Genomic DNA, 21,433 nt, shown 5'->3' on the forward strand with positions numbered 1-21,433 from the left:
ATTATGCAAATTCTCCTTATGCCTGAAAGATTCTGAAGAGGTATGAGTGGGGCCAGAAGAGGGGCTCACCCTGTGATCTGTGTGGCTCCTAATGTCCCAGTACAGCGATGGGGACACTATACTGTAAAAAGACGCCGTCCTTCAGACGAGACGTAAAACCGAGGTCCTGACTCTCTGTGGTCATTAAACATCTCAGGGCGTTTTTTGAAAAGGGTCAGGCTGTTACCCCGGTATCCTGCCCAAATTTCCCTCTGGCCTTTACCAATCATGGCCTCCTAATAATCTTCATCTCTGAACCAGCTCCATCACTCTGCTCTCCTCCCCACTGAGAGCTGGTGTGTGGGGGGAGAGTACTGGTGCACTATGGCTGCCGTCGCATCATCCAGGTGGGGCTGCACACTGGTGGTGGTGGTGGGGAGTCCCCATTACCTGTAAAGAGCTTTGAGTGCAGTGTAAAAGCACTGTATTAATTATTATCATTATTTAATGTTGGACAGACTCCTGCTAGATCCCACAGATACTTCAATTCAAAAGGGGAGCAAACCAGAGCAACTGACCAAAAAAAAAACACAGGTATCGTCAAGGCTGCTCAGGACAGAGAAAGAGGTCTCCTTCAATTCAACACCATAAAAAAGCCCCAGGCACGGTGCTTTTAAATAAGCTGCAGGCTTTTCAAATGGGAACTCAGAAAGGGGAAGTGTTCAGTGGCTGTGGCGCTGCCACACGCCAGCAGCACTTTGAGTGCAGCAGCGACCAAAAAAAGAGCAGTCAGAACCTGCCCTGCCCCCACCGCCACAACTCTGGGTATCAAAAGGCCCCTACGCTGAACTGAAGTTGCAGAAAACTTCCTGGATCTCAGCACTAGCTAATAAAAACTTAAGGGGAGTAAGCTGAGCCGAGTTAAACACAGAGACAAAAATTGTCCAGGCCAAACAAGTCTATCTGTATTGCATAATCTGCTTTGATTTTATGATCATGCTCACCTATGAGGCTCTGCATGGCTTGGCACCTCAGTACCTGTCTGAACTATTATCGCCCTACTTCCCACCTTGCAAACTTCGCTCTTCTAATTCTGGTCTCCTTACTGTCCCCCAAGTCCGTCTACATTGGATGGGTGATAGGGCCTTCTTCTGTGATGCCCCCAAGCTCTGGACCTCTCTGCCCAAGGATATCAGAGAGTGACTTTCTCTCATCTCCTTTAGAAAAGTCTTTACTTAACTGGTTCCATTCTTCACCCCTCTGCTTTTCCTAGTACCACCATCCACCATGTTAGTTCTTAACAGCTCATGTACAGCCAGCATGGTCTTCCTTCTCTCTCTCCATCCCACTCCATGTATCCAGTCTATTCTGATCAGATTTCAGCTCGTCACCAAATGGTCACAGCCAGTGTTTCTGTTCTGGGCTATAAGGTCTTACGGTGCATTCATGGGTCATGTTTTCTCTACAGTCAGGGATATGGCTTGTTCAGATGCCTTGAGAGGGTGCATTACCTGGACACTGGGGTAACCCATCTGCCCATCACCTACCCCTTCCAGGCCCCTTTAGAAGACAGGTGTGACCGAATCAAGAGAAAACATGAGCCTGCCACTTAAGCATAACTCCTCTGAATGCCAAGGACTGAACCCAGAACCTCGTACGGGTCGAGCCTGAGCTCTACCACAAAAGCCACATCCTCAGCCCTGAAGCTCTTTACTGTCAGATCCTTTTATGGAAACTGGGGCCATAATGACTCTAAAGAAAAGATGAGCCCTATACTGAGCATGAGGCAACACCAGGGACTGTACCACGCTGTACCGCTGAGCAACATGTTCTGCGCCTTTCAGGGACATGAGGTGATCCGTAAACCAGCACTTAGAATGCAAGGTGGTAAAGAGTAGAAACAAAGTAATAACCAGCAGTCACAAAATCTTTAGTACACATAGTAGCAGAGGCCATTGGACCTTCAGCAGTATAGCAGTAAGTTACTAGGACCCCATCACAAACAAAAACTTAACTTTTACTGGAAAACTTCATTCTTAGTAATAAGTGTCAGGTAAGTTTTTGTGTGATCGAGACACAAGCACGGCCTTGTGACTGACTGCTCTGTGAGAACAATCGGGTGGATGTGATTTATTGCTGCGTTTCTTGAGATTACAAGCTGTTACAACATAAAGCTGCAGGATCCAGGAAAACCACACTCGTCTACAACAGTGCCAGGCCAAGTGCAGCAGTCCTGTCTGGAGAACAGTCAGTGCTGGTGAGACTCAGATGGTTCTATTCTTCCACAACTACAAGCAACTCAAACTGGACAGCAGGCTTCTGGTCAGGAGTGCTGGGCCCAAACCACCTTGGCATCCCGCAACCTTTGTGTGCATTTGGATTCAAATCCTGAGCCAGAGACGAACTCAAACCACTACGGCTTTTATTTTGACTGATCTTACATTATAAAACCATGAGCTGAAACGTTTCAGTGGGAGGATTGCTCCTAGAACGTGAAGCGGGGCTGAGTGTATTTAGGACCGAAATCCAGCTCTTCAAACAAGTTTTTACAAAAAGTCCTAAAAACCGGTACAGTCATTTCTCAATGACTCCACTTTTGTGGACCTTTGGTTTAACGTGCCTCACGCACACCCACCACACCTTCAGTGAGGATGGCATGAGTTTTTGCTTAACACACTTCAAACACAGCCAGTACCAGGCAATTTCGTGTAGAACTGCAGACAAGAGACTCTGCATGTACTCAGACTCAGTTACAACATTAATTGAACACCTCTCTGGCAAGTGAAAGGCTTACACCGTACAAGGACCACAGATTACACAGTCCTGAAGCACCCCTGGGGGCACTGCTCATACATTCTACACACCACCCTCCACCTTCACTCTTCGCTGCACATTTTAGAAGAAGCTGATCAACATTTAAGGCTAACAAACCTAGGGTAAGTTTAACAGCCCTTAAAATTGAAAAAGTGACCACCCGTTTCACACGAGGACATGAACTTGCAACAGATGAAGCTGGATGAGCTTGAACAAGCAGGGGGGTCCCGTTCCGAAGTGGAGTGCGAGCAGCGACAAACTGGCACTGGACTCCTCCACATTGAGGGGACCAATCACCTGGGCAGCATTCTCTCTTCGCTGGCGCTGGGCAGGGCCGAGCCCAGGCACGAAGCACACTGCCGATTATAAACCGCACGGCTATAAAGGGAGATTCAAGGAAATGCTCACAAAAAAAATGGATGCATCTCTCCTCAACATAACACAATCGGGGCCAAAGGTCTTCTCTGAAAAAAGACCCATCATAACAAAAAGCCTTTCACACGCTGGGCTAGGTAACTGGGAAAATAAAGCGACGCATTTTTTTTTCTTAAGAAAATGTTCCCCAGGAAAGAGGGCAAAAACCACACAAATGAAAACGGCATACCGATGGGGGAAAAAAAAACACTACATCTCCATTTACCTCCAGCAGCAGAGCTCTTTTGTACAAAACGCGAATCTAGTTTTGTACAATCACAGCAGAAAGTAGAGCCCTGGATTGGAATAAATTCTGAGCCACAGCATTGCGGCCCGGGACCCGTACGGTTTCGGGCTCCGAGAAGTTCCTCTCCCTCCGGCCCTGAAGCAGACGGTGAAGAGATCCTGTGGGTGGACCATTCTGGAGGCCCTGCTCTCCCTCTTACAGAGAGACCGGTGCCTTTTGCGCTTCTACTGTGCTCTCGGCTCTCTTCTTCCATCTGCTGGGAGAGCAGACGGGCCCTTCCTGGCGGCTCCCCCTCTCTCTCGAGATCTCGGGCCCACAGACTCCAGCAGAACTGAGCCCAAGCAGGACCGCAGCTCCCTGCTCTTGCCTCCCCTCCCGCCTATCTCAGGCCCATGGGCTCGTGCAGCAGGCAGGCCAGGTAGCAGCAGACCTCCCAGGCGCGGTCCAGCTGGGCGGCCGTGCTCAGCGGGTGCACGGCCCTCAGGTAGCGGAAGTTCAGGGCCTTGTCCGTCAGGCTGCGCACGCTGAGCACCTCGCGGGACGGCCGGCCGGGGGGCAGGGCGGGCGCCGGGGCCTCGTCGAACAGGTAGGGCGGCAGGGCCTGGCTGGGCAGGAGGTCCTCAGCGCCCAGCGCCTCCCACTCCTCCAGACGCACGGCGCTGGCAAAGCCCAGGTAGCCGGCCGGGGAGGCCAGGACGCAGCCGCGGCGCGGGCACAGGGCGCGGTAAGGCTGGGACACCAGGTCCGGGGGGCCCTCGCCCGCCCTGTCCGAGCCGCCGCCGCGCTGGCGGTCTCGAGAGGGCACCTCGAAGAGGAGGTCGGCGCACTCCAGCACGGTGAGGGTCAGGCCGTCCCCCAGGATGAGGGTGTGCTTGGGCCGGAAAAAGCTAATATAGCGCTGGCTGCACTTCACTGGGATCTGGAAAGGATTATTGGAAACTCGTTAGACTTCAATCCCGGAGGCTCCGTTCAGCTGAGGCTGGTCCGCTGCTCACTGTAGCTAGGGCTAAGCCTCACACTTCTGGGGACCGAGCCCTTACTGTTGCCGCTCCAGTGTGTCAGACGACCTTCCATCCTCCTCTACAAGAGACAAGCTCTTTGAATCTGTTCAAACCCAAACTTATAACTTTCCTTTTTACCAAAGTCTGCGTCGGATTGTCCTACGTTCCACCTCTAGAAACATAAGTTTAATTTGTTTTCTGCTCTTACGTTTAATTGTATTTTTTTTGTCTTTTTTTTCTTTATCCCAGTGTTTTGGGGGGTTTGGAAGGGCGCTTTATAAATAAAAGTTGCTGTTGTTAGTTATAACGCAACGATTGCCGGAGTAAAAGCACAGCAGGAGCTCACATCACTGGCTCCCCACAGGCCCGAACAGCTGAAGTGAAAAGATCCGATTCGGGCGCTGTTTCAGAAATCAAGACGGGGCTGTAGACTTCTCTCTGGGCTCACCTGCTGCAGCCGTTTCTGCATCAGCTCCATCCAGTGCACCCAGATCCGCGAGACCGTGGACTCCGCCACCCGAAAGCGGAAGGCCAGGTCCTGGAGCAGCAGGCCCAGCCGGAGCCGGGCCAGCACCAGCAGCAGCTGGTCCTCGGCGCTCAGCAGGTTGGGGGCGCCCCCTTCTGTCCTGCGCAGCGGCTCCCTCGCCTCCCCTTCGCCGTCCGCCTGCGCCGCCCCGGCTGCCGTCCAGACGTCCGCCGGCGCCTCCGTGTCCGAGACCTGGAGAGACGGAGAGGCGGGCAGCCGTCAGGCGCCCGGGCTGGGGGGGCACGCCCCCCTGCGGCGAGATCCCGCCCCGTTTCTGGAACGGGCCTCATCGCGATTATGTCTCTCATTGATCCTGTTCGGTTTTTACTCTTCAATAAAGGACAGGATTTAAAATTGCTGCTGCTTTAAGGCCAGGTGTACGAGATGGACACCGATCATCAAAAACTGTTAATGCCAAACAGGCATAGGATGGAATTCACAGATCGTGCAGCCGTTAAGCACAGTACCCTTAAAAAAAGGAGGACGCTGCTTCCAGTTATACAGGTGTACTGGTCGCACGTGGCGGCCTAATGCCTATTAATGGACTTAATATTGTAATTTTTTACCAATACATGCTTATTGTCCAAGCATAATCTTAGATCTTTTGTGAAATGGCTAGACTGGATCTTTGAACCAATAAACGAATTGAAAACCTGAAGCCATTTCCTGTTTTCATCTTGCAGAATGGGACTGACGTGCTCAACACTACCTGAGGCGCTTATACAAAAAATACTTGCAAATCTCCAAACCATCACCCAACTTTGAAAACGGCTGCAGCGTGCCAAGGTCAAGGCAGTATACCATTTCATACCCATATGTCATCAGGCCACACAGTTATATTTTTGTGTTCCGCATGGAAAAGCTGTTATGTAATCAACGGCAGTTTAAAAAGACCGAAGAGACAGTGAGGGGGAGATCTGAAGAGTTCCCCTGTAATCAGATTAGACAATAGTATTAATAGTATCAGAGTAGTTGGAACAAATAGTGTGCAGCTGGCTATATACCATGGTGCCAGAGATACTGATGATTTATATCTGCAATCAGTGGCTATATTTCTTCCTTATTGCACTGTGCACTTGTTCTCTGCATGATCCCCAGCTATTTTTCCTTCTGTCACGATACTTGCTTTCATTTTCTTCTGTAAAAGAGTCCTTAGTCATTAGTCTGCTTCAGCTAGATCATAACTGCAGAGAAAAACAAAAGTTTGGCAGGCTTCCAGAGGGGAAGGCAATGAACGCTTGATTCCCTGCAGAAGGACACGTCCACCATTTTTCACACTGCTGCACGCACGCACAGCTGCATCAAACCACATCAGCGAGGGCGCCCAGCGTGGCCTGGGACAGCAGGCCTTGAGCACAGGACGCCTTGGCCAATCGTGGTGCCGTTGCTTGGGGAAAGTGGGTACGAGCTGGCTAACGTCAGAGCACACTCGGGTCCAAACCTCTGCTCCTGCTGAGCACAGTTGCTGGCTGAGCATGTGAAGAACCCACACATGTATGCAAAACTGAATGCAGATCCAGAAACTTAAGCTATAGCCTTTAAGTCAGTTGTGGAGCTAAAGTGAAAGGCACAAGACCTGGGGACATAAAGGATGCGAGAACATTAAACATTAAACTTAATAAAAACTCAAAGGAGACAGAATCCTGTTACAACGAGCACGGTCAGCATTTTCAAAGCTTCCTTCAGAACTCGGGGCCTAAAGAAATGTCAGTGCTTAGGTAGGGAACTTTTGGCGGATCTGTAGGACCATGTTAAATACAGGTGGAAGAAATGAGGCATTAAAACATCTAAAGAGAAACATTTCTAGGACGCAAAGCCAAAGACTCAGACCTCTCCTGTGCTATGATGAGCTTGCAATAGGCGAAGGACGGTGGAGAGCAGAGTACAATAATGCATCTCACGATGCAATTGCACACACCGACATGGTTTTTATTCCTAGGCTTTGCTGATAGGAAAACGTTATAGTAGCTTTAAAACTAGGTGTGGGAATGCATCTATCCACCAAACAGGAAAAACATGGTTGAAGCTAAAAGGGGTCAGGCTCAGACAATTCAGATTGTACCGCCACCCTCTACACAAGTCCCTACCTGCGTTAGATCACCACTGAAGTTGCTGCATTCAGAAGCTGGGGTCGTGACCTCCAGGTAGCCCTCGGGGGCTCCCGCTCCGGCTCCCTGCCCCCCCCCTTCCTCGGGGAGGCAGGGCTGCTGCCAGCAGAGCCCCGATCCGTCCCCGCTCTGCAGGAAGTGCAGGAAGGAGAGGAAGCGGGCGTAGCTGTCGAAGCCGGTGTAGAAGCGCAGCCACTTGGGGCTGTCGCGGAGGGCGCAGGCCGACAGCGTGCCCACCTGGCTCCGGTGGCGGCGCTCCCGCAGCTGGGTGCCCAGGCTCAGCATGGCTTCCGCGCTGGCGCTGGCCTCCGCCCGGGCCTGGCGCAGCTCGCGCTGGGTGGCCGCCCCCTCGGCCCGCAGCTGGGCCAGCTGGTCCTCCAGGGCCTCGATCCGCGCGTCGCGGGCCGCCGTCGCCATGTGCAGCTCCCACTCCCACTGCTTCTGCATCATCACAGCAGGAAGGGCTCCTTTACTACTCGGGCGGCCGCTTGCATCTTGGCTCAGCTGAAATCAGCGTGCCCAGAAAGCTCGGGAGACCCCGAATTAGTTATCTAAGAACTGTTCAGTTATCCGACAATGATCCTGGAGGTGTCTGCAGGTTTTCATTCCACGTTCTTAATGGACCACATCAGCTTATTCTTGTCTCAACTGCTTTAAATTGATCTACGAAACCTGAACACACAGATGCCCTCTGAACAGAATGGGACACCCCTAGTCCTGGGTTTAGAGGAGCCCTCCATGGCTTCTGGTTTTTACTCCAACTAATCGCTTAACTACAACTAACAGCTCGCTCTGACAGAGCTAAACCTGCTTCAGGAGATCTGTTGTGAAAGAGCTGGGTGGGCTCAGTAATTAGCTAATATCCCGTACCACCGTCAAGGGCTCACCCTTGACATGACACCCCTATTCAGGTGAGGGAAATAAGAGCTGCATCCCATATCCAGATATGGGTCTGGATATTGATCAGATATTGACCTTTTAAAAGCTGAGAGGAGAGACAGGTTAACAAGGCTGAACAAAGAATACAAATGAAATGGATTAATGAGCCTCAACTGCTTAGTGTCCTTAAGAGCGAGATGAGGCCATTTGGGCCACCGTGATCGTTTGCGTTGCTGTTAATAGCAAATTAATCTCACCCAGATGTTTGAGATAAGCCAAGGTACCAGGTAGACAACAAGACTGGGTATTCTGTTCCCGTCTCCTAGCACTCAAGCACTTGAGCCAAGTTTCCCTTGACCGTCCTTCTCATTAGAAGACTAAAAAGTTCCTTTAAACCCGAGATATTTGCTGCAGGCCCCAGAGGGCCACAGTCCACCAAGCTGGATTGGTATCTTATAATTGTCAATGAATAAAAGCCTGCGAACTGATCATCAAGACCCATGAAATGAACAACTGATGCAAATCAAGTCATTAAGGGAAGACCGTTTTCAGCAGCTCTCCAGGATAAGGTATCTGTATCAGTGATTTAATAATAATAATAATAATAATAATAATAATAATAATAAAACTTTTATTTTATATAGTGCTCTTAAAGGTCACATCTCAAAACACTTAGCTCAAAAGCAATATCAGCAGATGGCGCAGTAAAATGGTTCAGGCCCGGGAATATATTTGTTCTACCTCAACACAGGGATATTCCAGAACAGCGAGCTGAAAGGAAAAGGAGAAAAGCCGGGGATTCTCTGAAGGAGCAGTTTTCCCAGGCACCGTACCTTCTTCTTCTGGAAGAGCTTGTCCCTGTTCTCCATTGCCACCTTCAGGTTGAGCAGCGCCTGCTCCTGCCGGTGCTGGTCCTGCGCCAGGGTGCGGACCAGGCTGCTGAGCACAGCCGGGTCGGAGGGCAGCGAGTAGTTGCCGTGGTCGTTCTCGAAGCCGCGCTGGACCCGGATGCCCAGCTGCACCGCCCGCACCGTGTCGGTGACCACCTCCATCAGCTCTGCAGCCAGAACCAGGTCTCCTATACTGGAGGCGCCGTCTGGGATGGGAGGGAGGGAGGGGAGGACGCGTGAGCAGGGAGGACAGGGCCGAGCCAGCCTGCGAGCTCGCTCGGCGACCCGACGTCGAACGGGAAAGGGGGCCGGTACCTGGCGTGCTTGGAGCTGGGGTCTTCGCACCTCTCGGCTGTTTTCTCCTCCGTCGGTCCCTGCAACGGCACCTCGGCTGCTCCTCCTTCCCGTCCTGCTGCTCTTCCTCGCCCTCTTCGCCTCGCTGACGAAAGAGCACAAAGGGCGGCTCATTATCCCCAAACCCAGCGTCCTGACGGCCACGAAGAAAACTACAAACGGTCTCAGTAACCGTCTGGACCCCAGGGGCACGGGACAGGCAAAACGTGGGACGTAAAAAAGAGGGAGGGTCGGGAGGCAGTGTTAATTTGGGGCCTCTCGACACCTGAAGATAAACTGCTTGTGGTGGCACCCCTGTAGCCGATTTTAATCAAACCTCCGGGACTAGATGGCAGATTGTATCGGCGGATCAACAGATGGTATGTTAAATCAGCAATGTGGTCATTAAAGAGCTCATGGTACAGAGGCATCAAACACAGCGCTGGAGTCATCCCAAAATAAAGTGATAAAAAATAGAATCCTAAATTCCTACGCTGTGCAACACCAGGGTCACAGAGTTCCACCTCTTGACCCAAGGTCAAAAGCCTTTACTGGTTGAGCCGCCTGACAGCCTGGCGCCGCCGGGTGTGGCCCAGGGATGTTACCTTCCTCTTGCTGGCGAAGTCGAAGAGGCTGGGCACGGCGGCGGCGCGGAGACGGACCGTCTGGCCGGTGCGGTCGAACGTGTCCGGGGTGAAGTGCTTGCTGCAGATCACGCTGCTCTTGGTCGGCTCCCACAGCCTCTTGTCGGGCGTCTGCCGGCGAATGGCCGCCCGCCACTGCCTGCGGCGCACCGGGTCCTTAGGAAACCTGGGAAGGAACCAGCGCAAACGTGAAGGCCCCCCAGAGAGAGCAGCTCCTTCCTGTCCCGTGAGGTTTGCGCGGCTACTCAGCCATAATGTGGAAAACCGAGGGTCTCACCCAGCACATTTCCTGAAGCATCCCAGGGAAATCGGTATCAACTACATGACATGGCAGCTAGTTCCACATTCTAAATTTGATAAGCGGATCTTTCTCTCCCCTGAACAGAAAGGACAAGAATCACAAAATTATGTCATATTCTGGGCCAAAATTAAGTTTTAGAAATTGAAAGCTGGGCCTCTAATACTAGTTAATAGATACACTACCACATCTTTTAAAACAAAAAATCGAAGTATTCAGAGTCAAAATGAAATGCAAACCTGTTGCCTAAATACAATGGAACCAACATGCTTGAATAAAAGGAACAGTGCAGCTGGTCAGCCCTCTTTACACAGAAATCAAAGCCTGACGTTATTCCTGGAGCAGAAACCTGCAGTACAGAGCTCAAGTACTCATTAGTAAGCTGGGCTCTGTGATGGGACTTGTTGATCTTCAGCATGCTTAACGTACAAAGGTAGAGACACCAGCATATTCTGTGGTGCCAGTCAGATGTCTGGAAACGTTGTCGCATTCAATAATTTTCATCCATTTTGACAGAAATTAGCTTTTCCTTAAAGACAGTGATGCACTGGAGATCAATAAGCTCTAATTGCAATTCCTGTGATGCTAACTTAGTTTGGTTATCTGACAATTAAGTGGAGAAGAAGTGCAAGTCTGACCTCTGGGTGAGAAAAGGCTGGCATGTTTGTAATGCGCCATCTAGTGCTCATGTACTGAAATAAAAAAATATTACAGGCTGACCATTCTGAAATGACTTCTTCACACCAGAAGAAGGCTCCCCAGCCAAAACAGCGCATTTCCTTTCTTCTCTTTTTCAGCATAGAATAAACCTTTACTTGTTCCTTTGCAGCCTACGCATGCTGACACAGCTCCCTACTTGAACTATTCTGAAATGTGACATGGGCACGAATAAAACCTCTCAACCTGCCACATATGGTCCTTGGTCCATAGCTTATCCACCCCTGCTATAAGAACTGGCATTTCCACTAATAATGGAAGTGTTTTTTTTTCCTATTTGGACTTCACTAAATGGCTCCATCATGCATTCCCTTTGCTAGTTCCGGGAAAGAGGCGAATACACAACTATCTTCTTTACAAATATCCCTTTACAATGGTCGACTCTAAGGAGTTGAACTTCAAACAGACGCAAGCCTGCTCGAATGATATGTCAGGTGAGGTCCAACACCTTTAAGACTGAGCATTTTTTCCCCCCATTTGGATTATCAGAGCCGACACCAGAGTGCAGCTCCGTACCTGTGGAAAGTGATGCCCCTGTTCAAGGTGTCTTGGCTCCTCTCCTCGGAGCAGTTGACGGCGACGCAGCTGGAAGGCATGTCCAGGCTGGACTCGTCCTCAGCAGACCCCTGGAACAGAACAGCAGAGCCCCATTCAAAGAGACGGCAAACATGAGAATGTCAGGGAAAGAAGTCAAATAAAATTCCCCAGTTGTGTGTTTTATGGCAATGCCTAAATCTTGCAGGGACTTTGATCTGGGTCTTTTGATCTCTTCATGAACAAAAGACTCCCTCCCTGACTTTAACCAGTTGCAGGGTCTTTTAAATGAGAGGTGTTTGGATCCTTGTCCAAAACACTTCCTGGATTTTTCCCCACATCAGAAGTACACCTTTGGCAGGTAGCGCCCTCTTGTGGCCTCTGCCAGGCGACATGGGAATGCATCACCCCTATATACCTCAACCACACCCCTGACTCTTGAGCTCTCTTGCATGTGGAGCCAATTACATTGCTCTTTGGTGCGCTGTTTTGATCACATCACCCTTTTAAGCACGCCCAATCTGCCCTCCCACGCCCCATTCCTTGACACAGTACAGAAACTGAAACACTGTAGACCCCAAGTGAAGAAAATAATCCAATTACATTATTTAACATTTCTCAGAAATTGAGCACTTATAGGTTTTTAGGTCAGAGGATATTCAATTCAAGCTTTAGCAAATCAACTTTAGCATCCTTTACAAACAGAGGGTGACTAAGAAAGCCAAAAGCATCAGGGAGTGTGTGTCTCACCCCCTTCATTGAGAATTCACACTCCTCCCATCTGGGAGACGCCTCTGTGCCCCCAGGTGTAAAACCAACAGACTCAGGAAATCTTTCATCCCCACTGCAATCACACTCTTAAACAATGCAAAGTAACTACCTTGTCTCTTGTTTCTTTTCTCCTGTGACACTACTGTATTCTCTTCCCTTTTGATAATGTTTATTTGTCACTGTGTTGTTTGACTGTGCCGTAAAAAAAAAAAAATCCCCTAGGGGACAATTAAGCTTGAATTGAATTGAGGACATGCAGAAACACATTAATATTCTCTCATCTCTCATATCTACACACAATGACAAGTCCTGTGCTTTAAATTGATCATTTAGATTCCATAAACTGTATTTCAGTGAAGGGTACATACAGTCCACGATGTATTTTAAAACCTCTAAAACTTACAGTGCCTAAAGAACTTTGCACACCCTTTCCAAAGTAACATTTTGTGGCCTAACAGCCTGAAATGAAGACTCGTTAAGTCCGAATATATTTTCCTTTTATGTCCATATAAATCAAACCCACAGCTTTATCCCAGAGGTGTTTGAACAGCTCCTTGTTGCCCAGAGCCAAATCTTTAGCTGATCAGACTTGCAGGAAGGATGATTTTATTCTAAAATCGCCAGACTTACGACAGTTGAACACAGGAGGGGGCTAATTAGCTTGCTGTACGATCTGGAAAGCAACTGGTTACACCAAAGCCAATATACAACTACTGTCACTAAGGGGTGTTGCACTCATCCAGGCCATTTTTCAGGGTTTTGTATTTGTAATCACGTTTCAGAAACGAGCATGTGTTTGTCACTGGCATGGCTGTTCGTAACAATGTGTAAATAGAGGTAGAAATTTCGGATTTGGAGGCGTCCTTATTTAAGGCTGTTAAGACCACAAAATGTGTTACTTTGGAAAGGGTGTGTAGACTTTCTCAAGGCACTGCATCGCTCTAAATGTCAAGCGTTTAATCCGTCTGTATCCGATAAAACTAACATCTGCTAGCTTAAAGCAACATTCCTAAGGTATATACAATAATGAAGCATTTGTTCAGTCTTGTTGATAAAATACAAATAATACGCACCTTTCCTAACAGAAACTATACTTTTATCACCGGCGAAAGATGGCCGACCTCATTCTAAAACAGGATGTGACGTAATCGGATACCACAACAAAAATGACGGACATGAAATCGCTCCGCCTTTTAACTGTCGTTGAAAACACTTGAGCCGAGTCCACAAGCGCATAAGGAGAAGGGATTTTACACAACACCTACCTTCCTAACTCCGAAGACAAATTCCGTAGGCACAGCGTGATCCCTCAGACGAACTGTTTGCCCAGTTCGGTCAAACATTTCCTCTCTGAAATGTTTGCTGCACAAAACGCTAAATTTCGTGGGCTCCCAAAGTTTGTTATCGGTGGTCTGCCGTAGAACTGCAAGTCTCCACTGATTTCTTCTCAACCGATTCTTTGGAAAACTGAATATTACGACAAAACATTTCACGTCAAAACCGAACATTACACCGGTTTTAAACTTCACGGTTTTAAAAGTGAAAATGTCCTTCCCCAATAATTCTCAACATGCACTTGCTACACCTTCAGGACAAAACGTTTTACATATTTAATCTCTCCGTACAGCACGCAAAAACATTGGTTGCCGAATTGATGCTTTAAGCGATATTCATTCTCTAAAAGCATGCACGTACGACCACCGAGCAAGTTCATAGCTCATATTAGTTAATTTCTCCGTTACCCGTGGAAGCTGATTCCCCTCCTCAACGTGTCTTCATTGCGGAGTTCTGAGCAATTAATAGCAGCGCAATAGACGGGCATGTCGTATAATATGAACGCTATGAAGGGGAAAGAGAACATCGTATCCAATTTATGCAAAACAATTAATTGACAGTAGCAGTCTCAGTTTGAAAAGGTGGTGTTCTTGTTTTTATAGCGCGACACTTACCGTAAAATACTTTTACTTGCATAATAGAAAACAAAAACGGTTTTGCATTTCACTAGACGAGTCGCCACCTGTTCTAAGATAACTATACATAAAAGAACAACCACAATAACACACTCACAGATCCCCCAATACCTAGACAAGATGGCGAGTGTCCCCGCGCGTAAAAATGACGTAATGTGCAGACTAGACTGCTAAAACTGCACTTGATGCAGCGCTGTCTATAGGGATTGGGGTGGATTACATATAGACAAAGCAATGTTAATACCCGGCACTGAAAGCGATGACAGTGCAAACTGCAGTATTACACCTCTACACTAACATGCGAGTAAATCCTACTTTATAACATGTTGAAAATCTCTTTATTGTATTCCCCCCCAGTTAATTTCACCACATTCTGATTTTTTACTGCCCACCTTGTCAATTAATACTGTTTGTCAAACTGGTAAATAGGACACACTCCATACTGAAGATGGTCAATAACAGAATTTCTTCAGACAAATACCCTCCCTTCTGCATTTTATCTTCAGCCTTGTTCTCTCAAACATTTCAATCAAAGAGGATTTCAGTCATCTGCCTGGGATGCACTGCAGGTCCTGTTGGGAATCATACACATAGAAACTGGGTGTTTCTGAAGCTGGGGGCAGAGCGCAGGAACAGGTAAACCTGTGGTTTAAACAAGCAAGCCCGCCACTTAAAGGCATTGATCACAGTAGGGGTGCTGCCCTAGGACCTAGGACATCACCAGGACCAGAGCTAGGAAACACTGCTGTTGAAGTTACCAGCAAGATTGCGGTGCTCGAGCCCTTGTTTGAGCTTTTCCCTGGTCAACATTCAGCATCTTCTTCCACTGGTAACACTAACCGCAGGGTTGAGCAAACTTCATTTTGCCATGTGCTGTAACACCCACAAAACATTCAGCCTCAGAATCTGAACTGAAAAAAAGAATCCTAGTGAATTCTCACAAAGCTGTCAAGGAATAAGACATGAAGCCCGAGCCCAACATCCTTCATACGCAGTTCACCATGAATATAGGGTTCGTGGCCATTGTTAGAAAATGTTACTAACTCACAACGTGGATAACGTTATTTCAAGCTAGGGGCGAGCATTATCCTGTGGGTTATTCCATCACACCTTCTAATTCCATGAGAACGCTTAATAAGGTACTCATGGGATTCAGCAGGAGACCCTGGTTCTCATTAGAAAGTGTGACCAAGCTGATGCAAAAGTGAATTAGTGCAGTAACTGCTTGGCACACAGCCTCTAGGCAACAGTTCAGAAACATTTCCCCTCATACCATCAGCATAGGCTGTGCTGATTTCAACACACTACAGCTCTTAAGTACAATAACAGGGGGTCACAGTCTTCTTGTTGGCATCTTTGTACAGAACCGTACTGTGGCAACAGAAACGGGATTATGTGATCCAACACACACAGGGAATCCATCACTCCTCGAATGTATTGGCAAAAGCTGACAGTTATTCCAAGGAGTTAGGAGACAGGTTTAAAACAGGGAAACTCCCTGCTGTGGGGTGTTATGTTACACACAACTGTTTCATCAGCTTTCTTGGTACAAAATATTTAGGTCTACTGTACATCCTGTACAGATAAGGGAAACCGAACAGAGAGGGAGTTTATCTGCCATATGTACATGCATAGTACACTGGGATTCTTATTCTTGCCATCCCCTTGGGACATGCACAGTACAATACACAACACCACACAGTGCACAGTCCGCCACAGGACGGTAAATAAGAATGACACTGGCAGCTGACCACTGTTCAAAGCAACACACAACTGGTAGCACGGAACATAAGCATAAGGAAATACAATCCCCAGTTTTGAAAACTGACATGGCTTGTCCCCGGGTGCAGATTCCTCACCACTACTGCACACCCCTGTCCACCTGAGAGTTCTTGCAGCGTTTTGCCCTGTGCGCTCTGGTCTATGGTGTGCGTGCGGCACACAGCTGCGACTGCACCAGTTTCAGAGACCGGAGTGCAAGAGCCCTCATCACTGTGCACAAGCACGGCCCTCGCCTCACCACTCCCTTGCTAGAAAGAGGGTTGTAGCAAGGAAGCCGAGTTAACCGATGAGATCCTTACACTCATATAGTGTGCTTTCCACTTAAAGCTCTTTACAGTTACTGGGGACTCCCCTCCACCAGCAGCAATGTGTAACCCCACCTGGATGACGCAACGGCGGCCAGAGAGCACCAGTACGCTCAGCACCAGTGCAACATCGCCATGACACTGGGGTAACACCCCTACTCTTTTCAAGAAACACCCTGGGATTTGTAATTACCACAAAGAGTCAGGACCTAGGTTTTAAAAATCATCCAAAGGACAGCACCTTTTTTACACTGTCATGGCCCTGTCACTATAGTGAGGCATTAGGTACCACACAGACCACAGGGTGAGCGCCCCCTACTGGCCCCCCTAACACCTCTCCCAGCAGCAACCTCAGCTCTCCCCCAGGAGGTCTCCCCTCCAGGTACTGGCCAGGCTCACATCTGCTGAGCTCCAGTTCTGAGGTCTAGGGGGTGATAGGGCTGAAGAACCCACTTTTTAATAGGACATACCTCCGTCTTATCCGTGAAATCAAATTCCGTGGGCACAGCGTTCTCCCTCAGGCGAACATTCTGGCCGGTTCTGTCGAACATCTCCGGTCTAAAGTGTCTGCTGCACAAATAGCTGTTTTTCGTGGGCTCCCACAGAGTCCTGCCGGCACCCTGTCGGCACACAGCTAAGCGCCACTGGATTTTTCGCACCTCGTCTTTCGGAAAGCTAGGAGCATGTGGGGGCAAAAAACACCAATGTGTTTTACAACAGTAAAATATTTACAGCGGTTCACTGAGTTTCTAAAACGGTATTTATTAGTCGTTCGTGCTATTTCGGTTTAAAACAGTTACACAGTAATGACAACAAACAGCAGTAAAGGTCTTAAGAGGTGTAATAAATACAATTTAAATAACCATTTTTAAATAATACACATCTCTGAATAGAGAAATTTAGAAAATAACTTTTAAAACTGAAGGGAAGGCGTGTACATTAGTAATGTGCATGTCGTTTTGGTCGAATACTTGATTTATAACCCAGGCAAAATAAAGCGACCATACAAAGTAAGGTACATAAATCAAAGCACATCTGACACCAAATCCCGATGCGATCCTAAAGCTTTCAATGTTAAATATCAAAAGTTAAACAATGAAGATTGACACCTCAAATGCACCCCTACGTCTTTACAGATGCGAATTAATCTTCACTGGGTTATACCACAGGTAATTGGGAGTTATTTATATACTTTTTTAACTTTATTAGTATTTGTGCTACTTTGGGGTATATAACTTAGTGTTAGACAGCGAACGTCGTTGGGCCCGTGCGACGCTGGACAAACTGCATTTTTGGAGGAACATTTAATAACGTAGCATCCATATCGTACAACATTACCTGTGAAATGTTATCCCGTGGTCCCTTGTGCGCGCTGAGCGCCTGACCGAACAGTTAAAGGCAGCGCACTGCTGCGGCATCGCAGTTAAACCCAGGCGCTTGACGGGGACTAAAATACGGGCGAAAAGCGAGAGTTGACCCAAACAAGATGGCGTCCACACTTCCTGCTTCCGGGAGCTCGCTGGAAGGTGCCCAACTCCGCCTAGCTACGTCACTCTCTACGTAAAAGAAACACGGAGAGCCAGAGGAAAACTTTTATACAGGCGCAATAGTGAATATACCTGTGAAGAAAGTGGTTCGTTATTTGGGTATTATAATCTGTAAAGACCAAGATGAAAGATGTAAATTGAATTTTATGCCTATATTAGATAAAACTAAAAAAAGATTTCAGTCTTGGTTAATGAGGGACCTATCGTTGGCAGGTCGGGTTCTACTGTCGAAAGCAGAAGGTATATCTCGCTTTGTATACGCCTCGCTTTCACTGAATGTACCTTCGCATCTTATTGATGAGTTTGATAAACTATTATACAACTTTATTTGGAAGAATAAACCTCATTATATTAGGAAACACCTTCTGAGTAAACCAAAAAACCAAGGTGGTTTGAATGTTATAGACTTTTATATGTCAAATATAACTTTTAAAATAAATTGGATTAGGAAATTTATTAATAATAAAAATAGTATTTGGAATTTTATTCCAAACATAATTTTTCAGAATGTTGGGAATCTTGACTTTTTGTTAAAATGTAACTTTGAGATAAAGAAAATCCCAGTTAAATTATCTAATTTTCATAAGCAAGTATTATTATACTGGACTTTATTATACAAACAACTTCTCACCACACACATATTATATTTGGAATAATAAAGACATTAAGTTTAAAAATAAAAGTTTATTTTTACATAATTGGTTTAATAACAAAATTTATTTAGTAGCTCAACTGTTGAATGAAGATGGTAGATTGCTTACTTATCCTGAATTCCTGGAGAGATTTCAGTTTCCTGTTACTCCAAAGGAATATGCAATAGTTTTTGATGCCATTCCGGAAGGTGTAGTGTGCTTATTAAAAGCCAATCAAAGTGTTAATAGGACTGACGTTCTTTTGGGTCCTACAACTGATTTATTCTTGGATGGCGTGGAAATAAAGGATAAGAAGTGTAACAATACTCATATTAGAAATCTTTGTAAACCCCATCTTATCCCTTCTTGTTTGTCTTTTTGGAATGCAATGTTTGAAAATATAAACTGGAAGTTAGTTTGGACAATTCCTGATAGATTTTGTATTACAAATAAAGTTAAAGAGATATCGTTTAAAATCATTCATAAGTTTTATCCAGTGAAATTAGTACTTTTTAAATTTAAGCATGAGCAGGATGATCTGTGTGTTTTTTGTCGGGCGGAAAAGGAATCTTTGGTGCATTTATTTGTTAGGTGTAGGTTTGTGAAGTTGTTTTGGACGGATTTACAGAGTTTTGTTTGCAGGAAGTTAAAGGTGTTTTTTAGATTGAAGGATTTTGACATTTTATTGTACTGTTTAGTAGAAAATTTGGAAAAAGAGCATTTATTTATAGTCAATTTATTAATCATTCTTGGTAAATTTCACATCCATAAATCCAAATGGTCTAATAATACTCCCCTGTTTAGTTCTTTTGAGGTGGAGCTGAAACATTATTTAAATTCTATTAAAAATGTGAGAAATAATAAAGCACGGAAAACATATGATATATGTAAAAAATACAAGTTAATCATATAACTTACCTATTACCTCTGGCGGTTAATTGTTTACTTTTCTGTTTGTGTTTGTTTACTTATACCTAATTTGATCCTCTGATTGTATTTGTATTTGTAAATTATTTACAAGTTTAATAAAAAATTCTTTAAAAAAAAACTTTTATACAGGCATTTTGCTTCTCGACAGGAACGCAAACGTACATTACTGCAATTCCTGGCCAATGGTTGTGTAGTGTATCGATTTCAGAAATGCTCTTATATGGTAGTTCTGTGTTATGTAGTCTTTTCCCGTCGCTGTCAAGATTCTTACAATTTAAATACAGATTTAACAATATTAAAATACATTTGAAATCTTGTAGATATTGCACACAAATTAAAACTGTAGTACATGTTTGGTTGTACGATATGGGTAATGTTGGTACAGGTAATGTTGTACGATATGGATGCTACGTTATTAAATGTTCCTCCAAAAATGGGAACCTCTGTAACAGGGGTCACCTGGCACTGAGTGTGTTATGGAAGGGGATGTCTCCCCCTAGGATACCTGGGCAGTATTGCATCCTCCAGCTGTATGAGTACCAGCTCTTTAGCGTAGAGGAATTCCCCTGGGTGTGGCTCTGGAGGTGCTTGGGAGTGACCGTGCTCGAGTCCCGATCGGTCAACCTCCTGAAGGTGCAGAACCAGCATGGTGCTTTCTTTCACACTACCACATATTCTGAGCTGCGTCACTGCTGAGTGGATCGCAACTTTGGTGAAAGGACTAGCATGGAAGGGGCATGGAGTCAATGGAACGGGCATAGTTTGGTTTTTTTAAAGATGTTCATAAAAAAACTGTAATGGTTGATGAGTAGAGAAACTCCTCTTGCCCCAGTCTTCCCTGTCATACAGTACCCCATGACGGCCTGAGAATCGTATCCGAGGGTTTGTTGAAAAAGTCCTTGGGCAGCTTCTGCTACCATGATAACATGGCTGGCCACCTCGTTCCCCACACCCACCACTCTTTGTTATAAAGAGATGCTTTTGTTCTTGGTCCTTGAAAGCACAAGCGCCACAGTTCCCGCATGTGTCCAAGACAAGAGAGCATTTGGCATAAATATATTTCTGTTGAAGCCAGTGCTGGCTCAGAGGTGGTAAGCTGTAGACATTAAGCTTCATATTGTACAGTCACAGCCTCCCAATTCCCTGTGCCCCTCATTTCCCTTCTGGTTGCGCTACTTCCAGTATTTCTCACGGTGGTTATACCGTGAATTGGCTCGTTCTTCCTTTGGTTTCAATATCCCTTCACTGTCTTTAAGTTTATAGTGTCAATGGGCCATGAGAAACTGTGGTGCCCTGCGATAACCTTTGAAACCTCCAAAATGCTACAAGTAGCACCACGTAACTCAACCCATCGGGCTCCTAAAGTTCCATTTCCCCCCAGTTCTATATTGCACTGACTGGGAGCAAACTTCCTAGGAAAGCGATAGAATAGAGCAAGCTATCGCACATGATGGTGTGGTCCTGTCACAGACATTTTGGGGTCACCCATGTTTTTCCGAATAACCAGACAGCCACTGCTTAATTTATCAAAGCCCCTTTAGACAACGTCAGTCCAGACCCCATATTGAATAATCCGGGCTGTTCAGAACCGGAGCAGGCACCTTTCCAGCCCAAGTCACTGCCTTGCCTCCCTTCCTCCACCTTCTCTAAGTACTGGGGACACTCCAAGAGCCCAGGTTTTCAATTGAGCCAGTGACAACATTCCCTGTTATTCAATGCATTTAGCACACTGGTATTGCAGAAACTAAAATGGATTGGCAGGCATGGGGCAGTGACATTACTATTAGCAGAGTCATAGTCCAGTGTGGGACCCGTCACTCAGACATGAGTCAGCCACTGCGTCGGGCAGCTCACCATGCCAACAGCGACCCCTGCAGGCTGGGCAGCCACATGCCACCCATTCCTTAAGGCACGGTCTCTTGCAGAGCACCCCATCAGCCCGTCTGGCTGAATCTACAGCAGTCACGTGATGACAGCATCCTCGCAGGAAGCGACTCATTACTGGCAAATAACCGGGGCTTCCAAAAATAAAAAATACACATTTAAAATAGAGAGCTGACTGGAATGGTCAGTACTGCATCGGAAGAAAAGCAAGACGAATAATGACGCAGG

At 46.7% G+C, this 21,433-nt stretch overlaps 1 protein-coding gene across 7 annotated transcripts; it reads right to left on the minus strand.

Moving 5' to 3' along the window:
- Positions 1 to 2,384: 2,384 nt before the first annotated feature.
- Positions 2,385 to 17,717, minus strand: LOC148672389 (uncharacterized). 7 transcript variants are annotated; one of them, XM_088628095.1, is made up of 10 exons: positions 16,683 to 16,824; positions 13,898 to 13,994; positions 13,421 to 13,622; positions 11,367 to 11,476; positions 9,797 to 10,001; positions 9,174 to 9,297; positions 8,802 to 9,064; positions 7,069 to 7,530; positions 4,904 to 5,173; positions 2,385 to 4,373 (listed from the first exon to the last, which is right to left on the minus strand). In XM_088628095.1, the coding sequence occupies exons 2-10, from the start codon at positions 13,975 to 13,977 to the stop codon at positions 3,834 to 3,836; spliced, it is 2,256 nt and encodes a 751-aa protein (XP_088484221.1). In that variant the 5' UTR covers positions 13,978 to 13,994; positions 16,683 to 16,824; the 3' UTR covers positions 2,385 to 3,833. The 7 variants fall into 7 exon arrangements, with proteins under 7 accessions (XP_088484221.1, XP_088484219.1, XP_088484223.1 ...); XM_088628093.1 differs by lacking the exon at positions 16,683 to 16,824 and adding an exon at positions 14,105 to 16,655 and having other exon boundaries at positions 7,069 to 7,527; XM_088628097.1 differs by lacking the exon at positions 16,683 to 16,824 and adding an exon at positions 14,105 to 16,653 and having other exon boundaries at positions 7,327 to 7,530.
- Between the last annotated feature and the right edge of the window lie 3,716 nt (positions 17,718 to 21,433).

The sequence above is a fragment of the Lepisosteus platostomus genome, chromosome 4 (assembly GCF_059453375.1).
Source record: "Lepisosteus platostomus isolate fLepPlt1 chromosome 4, fLepPlt1.hap1, whole genome shotgun sequence".
NCBI classification, from domain to species: Eukaryota; Metazoa; Chordata; class Actinopteri; order Semionotiformes; family Lepisosteidae; genus Lepisosteus; species Lepisosteus platostomus.